General features: G+C 37.3%; 1 protein-coding gene across 3 annotated transcripts in view; it reads left to right on the top strand.

Moving 5' to 3' along the window:
• The first annotated feature begins 1,608 nt into the window (after window positions 1–1,608).
• LOC373419 (rab10 GTPase homolog SUrab10) overlaps window positions 1,609–12,824 on the top strand; it is a 33,685-nt gene continuing 22,469 nt past the window's right edge. For 2 of the 3 annotated variants that reach the window (XM_783840.5, XM_030983276.1), the window contains exon 1: window positions 11,442–11,644. Coding sequence is in view for 1 of the 3 variants with exons in the window: in XM_003725041.3 (XP_003725089.1) it covers window positions 1,702–1,828 (127 nt within the window). In the remaining 2 variants the exon portion in view is untranslated. Of the gene's footprint in view, window positions 1,829–11,441; window positions 11,645–12,824 lie in introns of those variants that run through there. The other variant, XM_003725041.3, reaches the window with a different exon arrangement.

Raw genomic sequence — 12,824 nt, 5'->3', positions numbered from 1 at the left:
ATAGGGGCATTTATCGGAGTTGAAAGGGTGCTTTTATGAAAAGGGGGAAGTGGCTCTTATTAAAAAGAAAAAGAGACACATGTTAAAATAAACGGGGCACTTATCAAAGATCAAAAGGGGGTAATCAGGAGAGGGGCACTTTTAAGACGGAAAAAGATAAGTCAAGGAAAAGGGGAACGTGTCAAAAGAAAAGAGATTTATAAGAGGGAAAGGGACACTGTCTTGTCAAAGTAAAACGAGTATCTCTCAGAATTGGATAGGGTCATTTACAAGAGATGAAAAAGGGCACTGATGAAAATGAAAAGGAACTATTTTCATAGATGATAAAGGGCATTTATGAGAAGGGAAATGGGTTCTTTTTTAACTGAGGGCACTTATCATAAGGAAAAGGGGCACTTTTAAAAATTTATTGGGGCACTTGTCAAAGTAAAAGGGGCACTTTTCCTATGCAAAAAAGGGGCACTTTACCTATGTAAAAAGGGGCACTTTTTGGGTACTTGATAAAGTGGGGGCACTGTGCCCATTAACATTAACATTAACATCCGCTTTGGCAAGACATTAATCCACATTTGCCTCTCATCACCCAGTTGTAAATGGAAATCTTGCATTCGCTGGGGGTAATAATAATTGCAGGGCCCTCACAGGGGCGGATCTAGCTTTTTGCCAAGGGAGAGGTTTGACCCAGTGGCGGATCCAGGATTTTCCAAAAATCGCGCCGTTTTACTACTTACTTTTTTTCCCTCCCCCCCCCTTTTCTTTTCACAATTGGCCGCCCAAGGTGGGGGGGGGGGCGGGGGTGGGGTTAACCCCCCCCCCTCCCCCGAGATCCGCCACTTGTCCTCAGGAAGAACAACATTGAAGCTGACGAGGCAATTGAACTCCTTGGCCACCAAATTATTATTATTATTATTATTATCACTTATCATGAATATTTTTACTACCGTGCTATTATTAACACCCGCACATTATAAGTCAACTTCATCATTATCATCTATATTATTGGCTATTATCATCATCATCATTATCATCAGTATCATTATAATTATCACCATCATCATCAACATCAATATCATATATCATCGTCATCATCAATATTATCTCCATTATGATCGCATCACCATTATCATCATTGCATCATATTGCATCAGCACAGCAGGCCGATCGAGGTCTTTATCTCCTCGATGGTTAGGCTTTATGATTGTGAAAGAATGACATGAATGCCAGAAAAATAAAAAACTATGAAATATTTGATAAACTTCAGTAGTCGCCACGGTTCCCGACGCCAAATCATCAAATGATTACGCAATTCCATTTATCGTCGTCGCAAGTAGTCTTGGCTAGTCTTGTGATCTGAGAGAAAAATACGGCTGTATAGAACGTCATGTCACTGCGATTTTGTCAGAATGACTCATAATTGATAGATTGCCAATTTGTCAAAAAATTAACCGATTCAATCTGTAAACAAATTTTTAAAATGCAAAAATACTCATGTGTATTACAAAATGAAATCATGTTTCATTGTAAAATTATTATTTTGTTTCACAACTTTAAATCAATGACAAATATTACAACCTAAATTTTATATATGACTTTTTATCCGGCGAACGAGGCTATTGGTTTTATGGTGGATGTCGAAAGAGATAGGAAGAATAGCAACTAACGTATGTGCCATACGAATCGTAAGCTTAATTCTACATAGAAATGGCAAAGAAAACGTATGATTTGCTCTTCAAGTTACTATTAATAGGAGACTCTGGTGTGGGAAAGACATGCCTTTTATTCAGATTTTCAGATGACACATTCAGTACAACTTTTATATCTACAATAGGTAAGTATTCAGTCGGCCAAACTCCCTTTTGTTGCCCAGCCCTTTTTAGTGTGTAATGTCAATGGGGAAGCGCCAGGGGAAATTATCACGAGTCGTAGCATGACATTCGATTCAAAGCTGTGTTTGCGTGATTTCCAGAAATAAATGATGTCGTACATTAATGTGCGGTAGTATTTTCATGATACTCGATATGTTTAAATGAGCAGCAAAGTCAAAAGAAGAATTACTATTAAATTGATGACCTGTGAAATGAGCTGAGTTGAGCTCTTTTTGTGTGCCTGTAATTTTGTATTCAGGCAGCTGCAGCTGCAGTGTTGAGTCGACTGTGCTGTGTTGTAGTAAAGTTGTAGGTCTAGATCTATGCATGGTAGATATATATGTGAGGTCTAGACTATGACTTTGTCAGTTTATCATCTCTTTGGCATTGCCTCCTTCATAAATAACTTGTTAGGTGCGTAATGGATAAAGATCGTGCCCAATGCAATGGTCAGTAGGGGCGCTGGTCTGAGAATGAGGATCGTCCGGATAAACGAGGATCGTCTTCGTAAACATGGACAGGCGTGTTCCGCAAAAATAAGGGTTGCCCGCATTTTGGCCGACAATTCTTATTTCTGATCCGCGCGTTGCAATGCGAAAACGGATTTCGCAATGATTTTCTTGATGCATTTTACATTGACTTTGTAAAGAGACTTTCACGTTATGAATATAACTAAGTAATAAATCCTCAGGAAGATGGGCGACCCATGTTGAAAAGGGTTGGTGAACTGGGGGTATTTTATTACGCAGGATCCGTTTTGGGCATTGCCAGCGCGCTGATCCGAGATCGGGAACCCGAAACCCGCAGGGCACCAAAGAAAAATGCGAACGATCCTCATTTCTTAGGACGAGATTTTTCCGCGTTTACAAGGATACCTCGTTTATGCCGTAGCAACAAGCAGAGTTGACAAAAGACTTAACTCCGTTTCGTTGATGATCAGTCATGCATCAAGTCTTTCGTCTTCTTTGTGCATGGCTGATCGTCAACAAAACGGAAGTAAATCTTTTCTCAACTCTGTTGCTACGGCAGGCAGCCAGTGAAAATGAACTTGTTCAATCAAATTATGGAAATGCAAGCATTACTTTAAACAAACAGCACTTTGTTAGTCCTGGCTCATTATTCCTGATCGAGGTGCCATTTGAAAGGGCAGAAATTGAACTCGAAATGTGATTTTCTCTTTCAAATTCAGATACCGCCCGCCAAATGACTTTTTGGTTTCCTCTCTTCAAATTGATTTTAATCACCTGTGCGTGAAATATGCACAATATGAGTTGCATCAAAAGAAAGAGGAGAATCTTAGCTTTTCAAAAATGTGTCATTTATTAATTATAATTGCAATTAAGGTATGATAAAACATAATTAATTCTTTTAACTTTATATACAGTGTTCAATGTACAGGTACATGTATGTGTATCTGAAAGTAAACCCTGATCATAAATATACAGGGAACTACTCTACGACCCTTGGCACAGCAAATTCAGCAATCTAACATGTTAGTAGAAATTGCAAGTACACACTCCGACACAGCTGACTGATGATACTAGCTGTGAACTGTCAAACATGACAGACACGATGATGTTGATGCTGTTAGAATTGAACTGCTGGGATTACATGTATATGTCAACATAAATTATTCCTATAAATCTTACATTTGTTTGATATTCAACTTGACAAGTTTACCAGGCTCAGTATTGCTGGTATCTTGCCATTTTTCAAGTACTGGTACTGTACATAATATGCACATTGTACATCTAAAACCTTGGAAGTTTTTTATTATAATTTGTTTTTAAATTATTTTTATTTTTTAGATTGATTTTGATTGTTCTTATTGTATCCCCCGGCAGTATGCCGGTGGGGTACTTTGGATTCAGCAGCGTTACGCTGCGTCTGTCGTAGTGCTGTACATCAGATGCCATGTTCGTGTTTGGCAGAGTTCAGCAGTCTTTCACCCGAATTTGGTTCGGTTCGGGGTTTCGGTAATATAATAGCAAGCAGCGTTATAGCTACGGTGGTAGGCACTGGGCGAGCCGTTCGGCCGGGCCCGACCAGCATGGAGGACTTCTGCCCACTCCTGATGAAAAACACTGCAACCGACAAGCACAAATTTCTCATTGAAAAACTGCTCTAAACGTAACTATTTGAATTGTGTTTTATTTGCAATTCTAAAAGAATCATGTTTTAATTTGTTGATAAATGATATTCTTAAAGATTTGCCAAGACGGTTGTTGTCTTATGTTACGAGTCATGAAAGCTGCTCTCTTGAATAGCTGCTCAGGCTCGTCGATTGCTTTTTTTTTAAAGTGTTTATTTTCAATAGGGTGAATAATAAAATCCCGATTTTTCCTGAATAAATAAATAACATACTATACGCTTATTTTATTATTTTGATTGTAAAATTTGTCCGATATTGTTACAATTAAAATATTAATTATTTGGTTGATGGGGATTTGAGCTGAACTTGTCTTGATCAGCACCTACATGTACATGTAGGTACACATGTGTATTCTTGTTTATAGCTTGCGATCGTGACGCATACCTGCCAACCCTTCCAAATAATCCAGAATATTCTGTTTTTCTGGATTTTTAGGACCCCAAAATCCGGAATATTCTGTTTTTTTCAAAATTTCATGTTTTTTTTTTGGTGTGTGTGTTGCTTAAGCCAAATTATGCTTGTTTTATCATATGCCGCGATGTGAGAGTTCCCGTATTGCGTGCGTTGAAGAGCTGCATGATTGAGCAGTGAATTTGTATTCGCTTTTTTGCACAGATTTACCGCATATTGCCAGTTACACTGCTGCTGCATGTGCTAACGCCTGTTAAGGGTACAGGTTTCTTATTTTCGAAAAACATACCGTGCTAAAAATTCCCAATTCTCATCACGTAGCAGAGGTCAGGATTTGGGATTAAATGGCAACAGTGAATTTGCGCCCACAATAGTATAGGCATAAATCACAAAGGAGGAAAATAGGAAAAAAGTAAATATAAAATGAGCAATCATGATATGAAAATTAGGTACAAAATGAAAAGTTAATTAGCTTGCGAAAACGTTAACATTTTTCTGCCGTACATCCAAACCAGGCATAAGCATTTGGTTCGGTTCGGCTCAGTTTGGAAGTGCCATGTCCGGCGAACTTCCATTCAGTTCGGCGGTTCGGCTCGTTCGTTCGTGTCTCCTTAGATCAAGATTGATGTATCTTGATTTCCGGAGTAGTTGCTACAGCCGGCCGTGTCAGACAGGTTGCCCCGGTGTATCAGTTCGATGGCACAAAAGCACTAGTCTTCCGCGTAATATTCTTGTGTTCGCTCTAACTGCCACATTCCTCTGCAGATTTCTTCCAAAATTTGTATGAAGGTGTATCTTGGTAGAATCTACACACCTATAACTTTTGGTGATGCTGCCCCCGGTGTTTGATCTTCTATAGGGTAAAAGACATATATTTGTGGATGGGTTGTGTCCCAGAGGCATTATTTATTTGGGTTGTCCGTACATGTACATGTACACTGTACGTTCGTCCCACTCTCACGTTAAAGTGCTATCTCAAGAACCACTTGAGATAACAACTTCAAACTTGATGATAGTTTGTATCACCCTTGAAAGACAATCTGGGCCCATTGCATAAACCTTACCATTGATGGTAACTTTGCCATCAATGGCAACTACCATGGTAACAGGGCTCAGCAGCCAATCAAAATCAAGGTTACCATGGTAGTTACCATTGATGGCAAAGTTACCATCAATGGTAAGTTTTGTGCAACGGGCCCATATTAGATTTTGGAGTAACTACCGGTAGGTCAAAGGTCACAGAGGTCAAATTCTGAAATTTCCGGGGGTACAGGTTTTAGCCTTACTACATGCACTGCCATTTCTCATGAACCACAATAGAAAGGCTTTTTTTTTTTTCATCATGATATTTCACAATTAATTCCATCCATTTCTTATACTGAATTTAGGGCAGAGGCTTATATACACGTAGGAGATGCAGTCGCATTGATCTTGTTCATGATAAAGTAAAGTGTAATACGAATGACATTTCTCTACATTATAACACAGAGCACAGTGAATACGCATAGGACCTTTGAATTAGATTTGATTTGTTGCACACTACACAGTTGCCATTTAATGATGCTGCAGTGGTACGTGTCCAGGGCTCAAATTAATTTTTTGTCCACGGGGGCTCTTCCAAAAAAAAGAGCCCCCGTGAGCCTTCTCACGGGGGCGCTTTTAATGCGGACGGGGGCTCTTATTTTAATACAAATTTCCATTGAATTGGTACCCATGAAACTCCTAAATTCCTTGGTATTTTATCATTATCATTTATTTAAGTCAGCATTTTCCCTCTTAGAAATGTACTTGTTACATACATGTAGCTGTAACAATTATTCTAATACAAATTTCCATTGAATTGGTACCCATGAAACTCCTAAATTCCTTGGTATTTTATCATTATCATTTATTTAAGTCAGCATTTTCCCTCTTAGAAATGTACTTGTTACATAGCTGTTATGTATCCCCGTGGTGACATTCTCTCCATTTCTTCCCGTTCTGCACATAATGTCCTCCTCATTATTGGAGTAACCTTATTTACATTCTGTCTTTGCTCTAGTCTTTACCATATCCTTCCAAAACACAGAGGCGGATCTAGCTTTTGCTAAGGGTGGGGGGGGGGGGGGTAACCCAAATACGATGTGGAGCATCATCTACGAGCTGCTTAGCGGCGGGGCGATTTTTGTTGTTGCTATTTTGAACCCTCGTACGTGATGTTTTACTGGCATAACATACGAAGCATCGTCCACGAGCCACGAAGCGGCGAGGTGATTTTTTTGTTGCTATTTTGAACCTTCGCGTTAGTGATGTTTTCATGGCATCTACTGACATCTAATACTGTGTAGGTCTGGACACATGATAGCATTTTTCTATGCACATTAAATTTTCACTTGGCAGCCCAAGGGGGAGGGGTTCATTGCAACCCCCTAAACTACATGTAGATCCGCCCCTGCAACATCTTTGGTGATCTCCTTCTCAATATTGATTTACTGGTCGAGTTACATTATTTGCTGGCCTTTTAGAATAACCAGATTTCAGAGGATTCACACTTTTCACTACAAAAAACTTCTCCATGTTTCAGTCTTTGCGCGATCGTCTCCAGCTCCGGCAGATACCGGCGTAGTATAGCCACTGCTGACGGCCGCATTAGCTGCACAGCGAGCTTCCGTTGTTTGTATCGGTAGAGATGGGAGGGAAAGTGCCATCTATTAAAGTTCCATTTCATTGGTTTTAAATTTGATACGCAATATTGTGTTAAAGTTAAATCAGCAAAGATAATCTTTATTTTATAATTCCACGGGGGCGATTTTTAATTTTGCAATCGCCCCCGTGAGCAACCTGGCGGGGGCGATTATGGAGCTCACGGGGGTGAATCGCCCACCGCCCCCGTGTTGATAAAGTAAGCAATAACATGTTTTATTTTTTGGGGTGATACATGTAGATTACATGTACATGTGTATTGTGTATGTCTCTTCTCACAAAGCCCATATTCACTGAACAGTCATTAACTGAATATCAAAAGTACACTGTACATGTAGGTGTCGGTGTAATTGTTTCCTTTGCTGTACAGATGTTCATGTACTTGTAGCGTCTGCTGGAATCACACTTTTCTTATTCTCAAATTATTTGTCATCTTTTTTCTTTCAATTCAGCAAAAGTTGGCACTTTGTCACAAAGTATAAAGTGCAACAAAGATAGTGTAAAGTACAAAGTCTGTGTTATTAACAGCCTTTCTTTGACAGGAGCTGCATTTGAACAAGGGCTATAAACAGAATCTTTCTTTGGACTAAACAAAGGCATTAAGACTGTCAAGGTTGTAGCTGATTAATGTAGAGTTTAGTATCGGGAAGTGAATGCACAAATTCATTACACCTGGTCATTATGGGCTTGTGACCCATTTTCCTTTCATACAGTGTCTACTGTATTTATGTGATGACTCAACTTCTGCGCTGATACTTAATGGGCTTTAAACATGGCAGAATGGCAAGCAAATGTCATTAAATAATAGAGAAATAAAATGCAAAGAAAATTCATACAGTTCATACTTAAGGAAACATGATTAAAAGACGTACATGTACATGTAGGAGCACACACAAGGACATATTACAGAAGAAGAAAGAAGGGATGAGGAAATTTACTGACAGATACAGTATATCCAGTACATTTACCGGTATCCAATACAAGGCAATGGCCATCTATATACACTGTATATTGGTATCTCCGTAGGGGCAACAAAACCTTGCCGATAATTATTGTTTTAAGATCTCCGTAGTGGCAACAAAACCTTGCCGATTGGAACTAAGTTTGACCTAGTAATAATGTTGGTTTTAAAACTAAAGTTGACAAATTAATTTTTTTTCCTGATTTTTTTTTTTTTTTTTTTTGTCTTCAAAATAGGGGTGCGCCTTATACACAGGTCCGCCTTATACACAGAGATTTACGGTACATGTACATGTATGTACCGGTATATGGAAAAAAAGGTGAAGGGAAGAACAGCAAAGACAAATATAATAAACAGATAAATAAAATCAATACATAAAAATTACTTGGTTTTATTGAGAAATGTATTTTGACAAGTTTTTCCAAGAAAATGAGTCTGTTGATTCTGTTCGATAAGGAAAAGCAAATTTTATATACTGTACATGTCAGTAATCAAAAAACGAAATTCAAAAGTTCATGCATGAATATATCTTTTTTTTTGTCTGATCAAAGTATAAGGATTTTAATTTTATTCCAGTGATTTTTATCATAATTTTCTGATAATTTTGGTTAATGTACTTTTTTTTCCTCTGATTCTTTCTGCTTCCAGATAGGCAAACTTGCAGGTTTAATTCCCCTTTTCTTCTGATTATGTTTTTGTTTTTTGGTGGTGTTGTTGAAATAAGATTATAGCTTTATTTGACTTAAGTTTGTTCCTCAAGCCTGGTATTAAGAAGAAAGTAAACAGTTCTAACTCAAGTTTTCTTGGAACATGAACATGTCATGTACATGTACACTGCTTGTACATACATGTACAGTACGTGCTGGTATTCCCATCATGATCTGTTGAGAAATGATCTATAAGAGGAACTATCTTGCATATTGAGAGAGAGGGCGCCAAACAACTTTTGGTTTTGAGCTTCTTTCATTCTGTCCATGATGTCTTTGAAAATCACTGGGATGAAAAAGTTGGATGTTATACCCCTAGGATAATGATTATTCAGGCCTGATAAAAACCCGATTTAAATCGGTTTCCCGATTTTTTTTTATTTTTCCCGATTTTTTCCCGATTTTTTTTTTCTTCCCGATTTAAAAAAAAAAAAAAAAAAAAAAACCCGATTTAAATCGGTTTCCCGATTTTTTTTTTTTTTTTTTTTTTTTTTTTTAACAATTTTTTTTTCCTTCCCTATTTTATCCTGATTTTCCCGATTTCCCTCTTATTATCTCTATTCTTCCCTATTTTTCCCCCAATTTTCCCCCCAATTTTCCCAAGTTTGTCTCAATTTTCTTACTCGAAACGGGGGAATGTTGTTAGATGCCATTTTTTCCCCGCGAATCGTCTTTTTTTTTTTTTACTCAAGTGGGGCGTGGTTGAGGGGAAAACAAAAAACCTATTTTTTTTTTAGTGCTCACTATCACCCCTGTTATTAAACAACATGATACCATGTTTTGTTTTACAATTTTCTTTTGTATTTAATAATGAAACTCACTTTTGATGATTAATCTCCTCCTTGTGAAGAGAACATTCTGGATAATTTAGTACAAATATTTAGTACTTAAAGCCCAAGTCCACTCCAAAAATAACCTATTTTCAATAGAACTAGAAAAATCAGACAAACCAATCAAAAAAAGTTTGAGCAAAATCGGATAACTAATAAGAAATTTATGAATTTGTAATGACATGAAAAACTTTGAAAACCACTACACAAATTGGCAACTCACTCATGAGTCTGTGACGTATGGTCCTCACTATCCACTAATTATTTTCTTTATATTGATCATATAAATTTTCTATTTTCACCCTAAGAATTTTATTTCTTCACACCAGCATCCAAGTTAGATTGTTAGTAATATGTTTTTGTGTGGATGCACAAATGAAGAGTAATTTTTGTCCAGTTAAATCATGAAAAAATGAATTTTGATAAACAATTTATATAAAAATCAATAATTGTGAAATACAATATTCAGAAAATAGTATCAATTCTTCAAAATTCATAAAAAAATCTGGGAAATGTCATGCACGCAATGATACAAATCATATAACCTGGGCAAAGGCATGGGGAAATCAAGTTTTGGGGGATAAAAAGGGAATTTAATGGGATGAAACTATATAAAGCAATTGATAAGTTGTGAGGACATGACGTCACAAACTGATAACCATCTTGGCAATTTGTGTTGTGATTCTCATTGTTCCATAGTTTTATATACTTTTTCAAAACTTCATAACATTCTTATTAGTTGTCCGATTTTGCTCAAACTTTTTTTGATTGGTTTGTCTGATTTTTCTGCTTTTATTGAAAGTGAGTTATTTTTCGAGTGGACTTGTCCTTTAACTATGGTAAATTGAGGTGGTACAGTGTATCTCTGTATTTGCTTATGTAGGTTATACAGTTACATGTACACTGTGGATGCTCAGTGTTATAATAATTTTTTTAAGTCCCAATTCATGTTATTGAGCAATGGCTTGTGAAGTTTTTATACCCTTTTTTTTCACCCTTTGTATCTTAATATTTTTTTATCCACACAATTTTATACATAAAGAAGTTTCTTTTGAATTTCCAAAAGTTTTAGCTTTGTGTATATTTGAAACAATTTTTTTTCTTCATGGAAAACTGGATTCTCCCTTGTTACCCTAAGTTGCCATTTTAATGCTTTAGCTCATTACAGTGGCAGATCCAGGGTTTGCTGGGAGTTAAGGGTGGCACAAGTCCAAAGACTCTGATATGCAACTACAAAAAAATGTATTAATTAAAACAAAAATAAAAAATAAACAGGTTTTTGTGTTTCAGCTCAAAAAGCTGCCCCCCCCCCAAAAAAAAAAGAGGTCATGCATATCATTACATAATCTGTTTTGCATGCGTAGAGACTTGATGGCTCTGGGGAAGAACACTTGCACCAGAAGCAGTAGGTCCAGGGTTCCAAGCTAGGTTGATAAGCTTGTAGTCATACCCCTTTGGTGAGGCATTAATCTTCAATCACCAAGTCCCTCAGATATGACTAAATAGTAAATATATCTACATGCACATAAAGTCCTCTGGTTGTTCCACACACAAGTATACAATTTACATGTCGGCCTAATGTACATACATGAACAGACTTCTTAGCAGTTGGGCCAAAAATCAATCCAACACATACATGTACATGTATTCATTGTGCAGTGAACTAATACAGACCTAGCTCTTGGTCTAATCTTTTGTTCGTGATCACCGAGTTGTTATGTAAGCCTTATTGAAAGAGACTTCAGCCTAGCTTTTGTGTCAGGTTGGGTATTCATGTGTAGTTTCTCACGTGCGTTGTGCAGTACTGATATGAATACGTTTTGTTGATGATGTCATTGGTTATTCATTGGAGATCTACCTTACATGCATGTAGGCCTCCATCATCTTCTACATGTACAGTACATGTATGTACATGACTTGAAGCTGCTTTGTTACATGATCGTGTGTTGGAGTATTGAAGCCATTATTTTGTGTCGGCTACATCTTGAATCAGGGTATCATAAAGTGGATTCAGTGCTCATCTACACTACGTGACTGTTTGTAAATTTGTGTAATGGCCATGATTTTGCGTCCCCTCAATTCTCAATCTTGAAATTTAGAATTGTGGAGTGGCATTATGTACATCAATGGGAGATAATCATTGTTTCATTTGAATTTCTGTAAAGATGAGCCATGTTCTTTCCTCACCTATATCTTCAAATTTGAGAGCTTGACTTGGAAGTGGTATTCAGTTGGATGATCATTTGTTACTGAGGAGTAATACAAATCAGAGGATTTTATTTTGAGTTTTTTGGTGAGAAGTTGGCATTGTTTTGTTTTTAGAAATGAAGTTGGCGTGGAGTCTAATATAGTCCTGTTTTTGCATCTGCATACAGTACATGTACATTTATCTTGCAATTTGAATTTTGAATTGGCATTGTACATTTACATGTAAGTTTGTTGTTCTGAGGAGTGATAAAAACCAGAGAAATTTTGCACTTCCTTGTGAAGTTGGCATTGTGTGTTGTAAATCATTTGTTTGCAAGTTAATCATGGATTTGACGTCTACAGGTGTACGTGTGCATCATTGTTAAATATTTTGAAGTAAATGTACGTTTGTACATTACATGAGTGTGACCTACATTGTATTGATAGCAGCATTGTCTGTCTGTACTCAGCTCTGTAGTCACGTTCATTGCGGGTTTGACAATCTCTTATTGCAATGGTGATCAGAAGATACTCTATGTACAGTTGTACACATCATCTGCTGTACTGAGGACTGAGGAAAGCAACAAGTCTGAAGAATTCTTGCACTCTTGTTTAAATAATGGCATTGTATGGTAGTATGGGATGAATCCATACGTGGATTTTTTTTTTTCTCCAGAAGTTATAGACCTATTCCTAATTTAATGCATACGGTGTAGTTCTTCTTTTCCTTCTTTCAGTAGAGTACCAGCCTCTTATATAGAGCAGTTTCCTTCTTTGTGAGGTGCTTTTGTGCTGTATGCAGGGTGTTGTTGCGAAACTGTCCTTATAATAATCAATAACTAAATAGTGTAGGCCTACTGGTGCAAGTAAAAAGTTTCCCTGCGTTCTGTCCCCACTGGCTTTAGTGTGTTTTCTTCTAGCCCCCTTTTGAACTGCGTAAGGGTGAGGGGCTGGTCTAGTAGATGCCGGAAGTTAATGTCACAGGCTGATGACACTAGGGAAGAAGGGGTGGTGAAATACATTCATCCT

Source organism: Strongylocentrotus purpuratus, unplaced genomic scaffold (assembly GCF_000002235.5).
Source record: "Strongylocentrotus purpuratus isolate Spur 01 unplaced genomic scaffold, Spur_5.0 spur5_scaffold_13, whole genome shotgun sequence".
NCBI lineage: Eukaryota > Metazoa > Echinodermata > Echinoidea > Camarodonta > Strongylocentrotidae > Strongylocentrotus > Strongylocentrotus purpuratus.
Note: the sequence above shows the minus strand (reverse complement) of the source record. Positions and strands in the feature narration are given on the sequence as shown.